The sequence below is a fragment of the Octopus bimaculoides genome, chromosome 5, assembly GCF_001194135.2.
Source record: "Octopus bimaculoides isolate UCB-OBI-ISO-001 chromosome 5, ASM119413v2, whole genome shotgun sequence".
Lineage (NCBI taxonomy): Eukaryota > Metazoa > Mollusca > Cephalopoda > Octopoda > Octopodidae > Octopus > Octopus bimaculoides.
This window is the reverse complement of record NC_068985.1, coordinates 65,825,371-65,833,730: the sequence shown is the minus strand read 5'-3', so window position 1 is coordinate 65,833,730 and position 8,360 is coordinate 65,825,371. Positions and strand designations below refer to the sequence as shown.

Here is an 8,360-nt window from a genome sequence, read left to right as displayed (position 1 = left end):
TGGTTGTGTGTGTTTTTACGTATCAATGTTATGAAAAATAAGTAAAGAATACTGAGAAGAAAGTTTAATCTATGACGTTGTATCACTTTCTCTCTCTGTTGAGCGCGTGTGTAAGAACGCTGTTCCAGGTAGAAGGGAAGAAATATAAAATTTGCTAGAGACAACAGCCAAATCTCCCTTAAATCACACAAAGTAAACGGAATTTTAAAAATATAATTACTGCACTGGAAAGTTCACATCGAGAAAATTCCATTGATGTAAAAATTTTAACGAAAAAGTGGAAAATGTGAATTTCTATAAACTTTTAAAAAGGCTTCACACAGACACACAACTTCAGCTTTATATATTAAGATTACCGTTATGACGTGCTTTCATGTCCTGATTAATGGCAGCAGAATTAATGTCAATAGGGTTAATATAGATTTTTTTTTCTTTTCAGTACTTTGTGACCACGTACCAAGGTATTTGAAATTTTCAGCTACCTTGAGCGACTTACAGTCTCTCACTTTCACTGACATAGGCATTTCGTTGTTGAATACTTGCAGCTCTGTTTTTGCGTTACAGTATAATCCTACCTTCCCTGATTCCTACTCTAATCTGCTCAGCACCTCCTGTACTTGATTTGTCCTCTCTGTTAGTAATGCCAGGTCATCAGCATAGTCTAGGTCAGTTACTGTTACTGCTTGATACCGTCTACTTCTTTGCCTATGCAGTTTGAATCTTCTTCCTTGCTCTCGTACGTTCTACGCATTACATAGTCGAGAACGATGGCGAAAAGATAAGGTACTAGCGTGTCGCCTTGCAATACTCCAGCTTTGACTTCAAAATATTCCGTTTCTCTATCAGGAGTAATCACTTTCGCTCTGGTGTTCTCATACAGCTTACTTATTGCTCTCAGAATTCTTGGTGGAACATCATATGTTTTAAATATCTTCATCATTATTCCTAGATGAGGTGGCGGCGGTGCGTTTTGATCATCATCTCACGTTGCTCTGCGATCGCTTCGACAGCATAGAAGGATGAGATTAGCTGGACACTACATCAGACATACCGATGAAATTGATAACAGGCTAGTGCTCTAACAACTAACGGAAGGTACAACTGCATGTATAGGCTATGTCATGTTTCTGTGGAAGACATCGTGCATCTGATTAGCAGTTGTCCTAAAATGTTGTGACGGTACTACCGCCCTATGCGACACGATGATGTCGCTAAAACAAATTACAATGCAATCTGCAAAAAAGACTGTCCTAAAATAAACTTAGAAAGTCTCCCTGTTATGAAATACATTCATAAACTCAAGGAATACTGGTGGAATATTCCCATCAAAACTTCTATCAAATGTAAATATAACAGGCCTGATTTTGCTGTTTGGGACAAAGGGGCAAAAGTATGTACCGTCGTAGAGTTCAGCTGCCCTGCAGATATAAAGATCTCTTTGAAAATCAAAGAAAAAGAGGATATCAATGGGCAACTGCTTCAAAACCTCCAGCTTCTATATCCAGACTATGAATTCATATTCATACCAATAATAATTGGAGCACTAGGTTTTGTTAGTAAATGCTTAAAGGAGTATCTTGATAAACTGGGATTTTCAGAAAGAGAAATCGACCAGCTAATATTACAAGTGCAATCTGTGAGTGGAACAGTAAAAATATGTAAGACTTTTCTCAAGTTCCAAATGTGAATTTCTCTGTAGTCACTACATCCCAAAGATGGAGCTTTGTATCTTTGTTGGAAATCAGCTCCTTCCTCAGTGGGAGATTTATAATAATTAAAAAATAGAATAGACATACAAACATACATACATACATACATAGTACAGAACGTGTATGTATGTATGCATGTATGTATGTATAAACACACGAATATATTTACACACGTCCTACAAACTTCTCATGCCAGCTCTTTTCATTATCTCTTTGTTTATCACTCTGTCCCGATGAGAGATGCCTAGGACGATCTTCATTGCCTTCTTCCAGGTTTCACAGGCGCAGATGGTTGTTGATATGACAATAGATTAGTATAACTGCAGTTTTATCTTCTTACTGATGGTCAATGCTGGTCCCTAAATTACTAACGATGTATTTTTATCGGGATTCCGAGAGCTAGTTATCCATCCATCGACATTAATCTATTGATATATGTATTGGCATAGTTAACCAAAGGAGAATAAGACATGCAGAACACACTTCGTTGTAAACAACTTCTTGAATGACCTTCTAACCCAACTTCATAGTGAAGTTACTTCTGGTTTGAATTTTGTGCGTAGCACACTTCAGTTAATCCATTGTTTATTCTCATTACGGCTCAGAAACTTTCACTGAATTCAAACTAGTTCATAAAAGAATAATTTTAAAAGATTATATAAGTCTAATTCTGAGGTGATTTTTAGCTTCATTTTATCTACTTAGTTATTAGTAGAGAGTATTACTCCGAAACACCATATGTCTTATGTATATCTAAATATATATTTTGTCTTAATATGCGAGTACTGTCTGCTTCTACGAATGATAATACTTAAATAATACTCAAACTTACAGAAAACTGGGCCTGTAAAACCTTTCTCTTTTGGATAATTAAAATACAAATCAAAATTATCCTAATACATTTGATATCTATTTGCATTGCATCAACACACAACTCCATCAGAGAAATGAGTAGCCAGAAATTAAGTAATGTGAAGTATCTGTTTCTCAAAACCAGCCCCTTTCCATGTTTCCAATATATAGACATTATGTAACTAACTATAGTTACTTCACCATTTGGACGACACTAAACTCAAAACTCACGTATTTTAAACTACTTCTATGTACACTTACGGTAAGAAGTTGCCACCCAACGAATTGAACCTTTGAAATGGCTTTTCATCCTTTATTAAAGTCTATTTACTTAATGTCATTTAGTGTACCGAGAAACATGAAAATCGTTCCTTCTGATAAGCGTTCACCCAAGTCACGAGTAAGATTATTCTGAAACGTTTATCATTTTCATAGGAATAGTTGAAATGGATTAGTGTAGTCTTTGAAGTTCTTTGCAACAAAACAACTATTCAGTAGAAATATATATTTGTAAGACTGTTAATCCCTTTTCTTGAGTTTTATATGGATTAGATTCTTCTCACAGGAGAAACGCAAATCTCCAAAACTCTTATCTACTGCGCCACCAATGATACACCTTAACCAGATTTCTTACAGCAAAAATTCATACATTTAGGTAAAATAAAGTGACTAAATATTTCACATTCTTGCTCTACAGAAGCGCTGATGTTGAATCAAACCTATCCAACCGTACGTGTAATATAGACAAATATAAGAATAAATATATTAGGAGATATATGGATATCGGCATATATAGGATGTTTTACTTGTGGCTTGTTTCTAGGTTTTTGCCAGTTAACTTTGTACCATATGTTCTTTTAATTTGAAGAGGTTATCCTAAAACAGCAACAAAAATAAGAGTAACAATGTTTACCTTGTCTGCCGTTCCCAAATTCTCACTCTCTCTCCCTCTGTCTGTCTCATACACACACACACACACACACACACACACACACACACACACACACACACACACACACACACTCACTCTTTTGTTTTCATGTACCTGAGACAATTTTTATGTATTGTGATAGTTTGTGTATTAAAAACCATTAACTCACGAGGACAATTCATGGAATTTCACCATATGTGCAAATCTAGAATAAATCAAACTTGGAAAAACTTTATCTCTCGAAATAGTGATCATACTAATATTGCGACTTAAATAATGCCACTTAATATGGCATAACGTAACATCGTATAGATTAGCGAGTAGGAAAACAGTACAGTTCCAAAATAAAAAGCTTAACATATTAAGTTACAGTTTGCTACATACTGAATAAAAACGAGATGTTCTTTAATCCTCGTAGGATTAGTAAAAGAAAATAACAATAGCATACTAAGATGACTTGCAACTTTTGAACAACCAGCTCATTGGCAAAAGGAAATACGTATGGATATTGCTGTTAAAATTATTTCTATTCCCCCACATGGTATCTATTACTAACGGTGTGAAGTACGCAAAGTAAATGTTTTAGACGCGAACATGTATATGCTAGCCTGATATATCATATCTTCTTTGACGTAAGAATTTGAATTCGGCTCACATCAATTATACATTGTTGCCACAGTTTATAACTGTATATTGTACTAAAATGATAACAATGCTTCTTTCTATAGTTATACTGGTTTCCTCATATGGAGGAAACCAGTAAGTATTAAGTATCTTTGTCATGAAATCAGTAATGTGACGCAACTAGATCAACTATCCTTTCCTTTTTGATTAAAATCTAAAGTGGCGGCTAAAACCTGTGTGAAGATGTCAACTCAGCACTGATTCATACTTACTAGACGTTATAATGAATGTAAAGATTTTAGTGGAAAAGCTTTCACTGACTAGATCATTTAAAATAAAGGCATGAAAAAGGACCCAGGAATGTAAATCCGTCATTTGAATCTTCATCTTACGGAGCAGTAGTAATCTTAAGGTGAAATAATGTTGGTTAATTTTTATATCACTGGTGGAAGTGATGTTTTCTTGCATCTAACCAGTTTATCCGTGAACCTTGTAACATAAAATAGCAGAAACACTAGAAACGGCTTTTACATCTGGACTCGCCCTTTCTTAAGCAATATGCATGATCACCATAAGCACACGAGTGGATATAAATTTTAGAATCGGACCAAATATCCCACACTATTTAGTTTTGCGTAAATCATAGTATGGTTAAAATCTTAGGGATAAATATGAAAAGTATTAATAGTATTCGAGGATTCGTGAACTCGGCCGTACCCTTCTTTATGTTATAGTTGAAAGAAAATGAATCTATAAAGTCCCATTGTACAGGAGCATTTTATATTATTCTAATTTTTACTTTTGCTTTTTACTTCAGGTGTTGTTCAGAACAAAGTAACTAACATGTGCCGAGGTAACAATCCAAGATGTGACAAAGGAAAAAGCATAGAAATTGATACAGTTACATGTCCATCCCCTGTTAACAAACGTCTATGGATGCAAACAAAATCTGAAATATATACAAAGTGCGAAAATGTAAAAGAATGTGACATTAACTTTATAAGTTCAGTTTCAGCATGCTGTGGAACACAAGGTCAAATAAAGAAACCTCGTCTGAGATTCGTTTATGATTGTCCGACTAGTAAGTATCAAAGTTCAATTTTCTCCATCATTGAAATTCAAGAGAATTTGTAATGACTGATTGGCAAAATTGATAAACATGTAGCTGAAAAAAAATTATATTTTATATTCGTTGCTGGAATTGTTGTGCTGTTTGCCATAAGATCTGATAGTACGAATCCTATAAGGATGTAAATCCTTTTGGGGATTTTTTTCATGTGACCAAAAGTAATCACCTTCCGTAGCTAAGTCAAAATTCACACCATCCCTAACGGGAATGACAATCGCCAAAGTAACAAATTCAGCTCTTCGACACTTAAATAAAATAGAAAGTGCATGCAGAGAGGAGGAGTGTGTATGTGTGCACACGCGCGTGCGAGTGTGTGCGTGCGTGGAATTGCCATGACCAGAACGCCTTTCATCATGACTTTATTTGATTACTACGGTACAGAAAGAAGAGTAATACAATACATTTAGGCAATTTTTTTTTACAAAAACAAATACGAATGAAAGCAAATAAAGATAACCCTCAAACATAGAGTAAGAAACTGCCTCGTAAGTAGAATTAGGGAACTCTATATGTTTGACCACCTTCCGCTCTGATGAATTTCTCGAACTGAGTTCTCAAAAATTACTCCTGAGCAATTTCGGTTCCAGCCGAAACTGAAAGGGCAGTTTTCTACCCTCAAAAGAATAATCCCTCAGCTGTTAAAAGATCGCCAACTAATTCTTTATTATCCATCTAGAATTCGTGTCTCATTGACTTTTTAATCAGAGCAGTAGTTATTTAGCTGTCTATTAGACTTTAATCGAATTGGGTTTAGATTGTCTTTCTAAGTAAGGCATAGTTCAGGTACTCCATGAGAGTGGACGCTTTTATGTGAGGAATTTTCAGTATCTTGTACGTCTTTCGTAAGGATTCACTCTTTTTTTTTGTGCCCCTCATTTGTTGCTTAGGGGGTTTCCTGCCCTTTATTTTTCTATTGTCGCAATAGATTAGTATTTTTAGTCGTGGCGTCTAGCAGGCTCCCAGCTTTGGTGTTTACTTCCTTCTATCAATTATCGGAGTTGTGATTGGTTGTACTCTGAATAATAATTAAATAATAATTGAGAGGTGCTTTCGTTTTTAGATTAGAACATCAGATTACCGTAGGATATGCCTATAGTATGATTAGAATTGGGTACTGCTAATAAGTAAAAATTTTATCAATATAAAACATTTTCAACACTTTATACGCAACATTGGCATGGTTGTACGTTTGAGAAATTCGCACCTCAATCACATGATTCCAAGTTATATTCTATTGCGTAGAGCCGTGAATAAGTGCTTTCTACCATAAACAGTAAGATTTAAAGAAACTAAGGGACTGGTTTCTTATAAGAAAGAGGAATAACGTTTCAGTCATGAACCTTCGTCATTCAAAACCTCAATTTAACTGAAGCCTCGTGAATGATATTTAAAGACGAAAACTGTTATAATTGTTTCTTAACTATACTATGCATGTGTATGCCTGTATGTGTATAGGCGTGGGTGACATGCATTTAATGCTGATAGAATTTAAATCTACCACATCTTATTAAGATAATCTACACCTTATTCAACCTACTTACTACACTCTTCTAACAGAAAATCTACGTATATTGCTACTGTTTACACAGTTTTGCCATCATTGAATATACCTATGATAAAAATTAAAACTTGTGTCAAAACTCTTGTTTTCAGATATAGTCTTTATTAATAACAATATTATACGACACGTTTCCTTTTTTTCCTTTTTTCCTTTCTCTGTTGACGATAGCGTGTGCCTTGAGCGAAAATTAACTGTGACTTTTATTAGATCGAAGGATATCTAAGAGGATACATTGTTAACTAAAGTTATGTAAAAAATATTATGATGGAAGGTTTCAATCTAAATATGATCACTTTAGAATATGATCACTTGAAAACACTTTAAAATAGCATAAAACGAGTGATCTCAGGTGATTTAGTCAAAAGAATTAAACTTTTCAATGGAGGCATGACTTGTGCGTGGAATACCTAAATACTGATTGAAATTTCAGAAAAAAAACTAATTATTAATCCTAAAATGAGCAGAATGTTGCATTCCTGTACATATGTACAAAGCTTTAGCTAACGATGTCCCCTCAAAGTTGTTACCCGACATGCTTCAGACAAAGAGACAATGAATTAAAACAGATATTGACAAGTAAATATTCAATAATTTCAAGGTGATTACAATAAGCCTAATTTACATATTTAGTTTCGATTTCGTCAGAGTTGATTTCCAGTCTTTCACGTTTGATAAACGAAGCGCAGAAAATATATTAATGAGAGTTTAATATATTAATGAGAGTCTAATGCAGCGTATAAGGTGGTGTTGAAAATGTTTTATATTAGCAGTACCCAATTCTAATCATACTATAGGCATATCCTACGGTAATCTGATGTTCTAATCTAAAAACGAAAGCATCTCTCAATTATTATTTAATGCTGATATAGTTGAAATCGACCACACTGTTCAGAAAAAAAAACAGGGAGGGGTGGACGGACGACAGTAGACACAGTAACAACAACAGCTGTTACCATCTATACCTTGGGAGCAACTACAGCTATATTCAGCCTTTCATTTAAATAAGCAATCAGAGTGTCAGCGTAAAAATTCAGTACTATGGCATGTAATGACATTAGGGAAATAATTTGGTAAGTCCATAGAAAAAGTTGTAAGCAAATCAGTTCAATTTCACACACATCTGCAATTTTCAAATGAAGCCCTTTAATTTTCTTCAGAAAGAATATGAATGTTAGATTACCTTCTTAAAATTCAAAGATCTTGAGCTTTCTCCTCTTGAATATTTAAAAAAGAAACTAATTTTGATACAAATGATTTTGCAGTGAATGAAGGGGTGGCAAAAAACGCAACAATGGCATCAAAGAAACAAAATTTCCCGACAACTACGAAGCAAACAGCGACTACTTCTAAGAGTATTCCTGTATCTACACCTAGACATGAATCCGTTAGTAACAATGTTCTCAACCCAAAGAATGAAAATTTCCCAGAATCTGGTAAGTACATATTTCAAGATTGTAATATGAAGGGATACCGAAATAACACAAGTGAATATCTCTCTCTCTCTCTCTCTCTCTCTCTCTCTCTCTCTCTCTCTCTCTCTCTCTCTCTCTCTCT

General features: G+C 34.6%; 1 protein-coding gene across 5 annotated transcripts in view; it reads left to right on the top strand.

Moving 5' to 3' along the window:
• LOC106872169 (uncharacterized) overlaps positions 1-8,360 on the top strand; it is a 127,580-nt gene that overhangs the window by 34,450 nt on the left and 84,770 nt on the right. For all 5 annotated transcript variants that reach the window (XR_008264109.1, XM_014919053.2, XM_014919052.2 and 2 more), the window contains exons 2-3: positions 4,934-5,197; positions 8,069-8,239. Coding sequence is in view for 4 of the 5 variants with exons in the window: in XM_014919053.2 (XP_014774539.1) it covers positions 4,934-5,197; positions 8,069-8,239 (435 nt within the window). In the remaining variant the exon portion in view is untranslated. The remainder of the gene's footprint in view (positions 1-4,933; positions 5,198-8,068; positions 8,240-8,360) is intronic.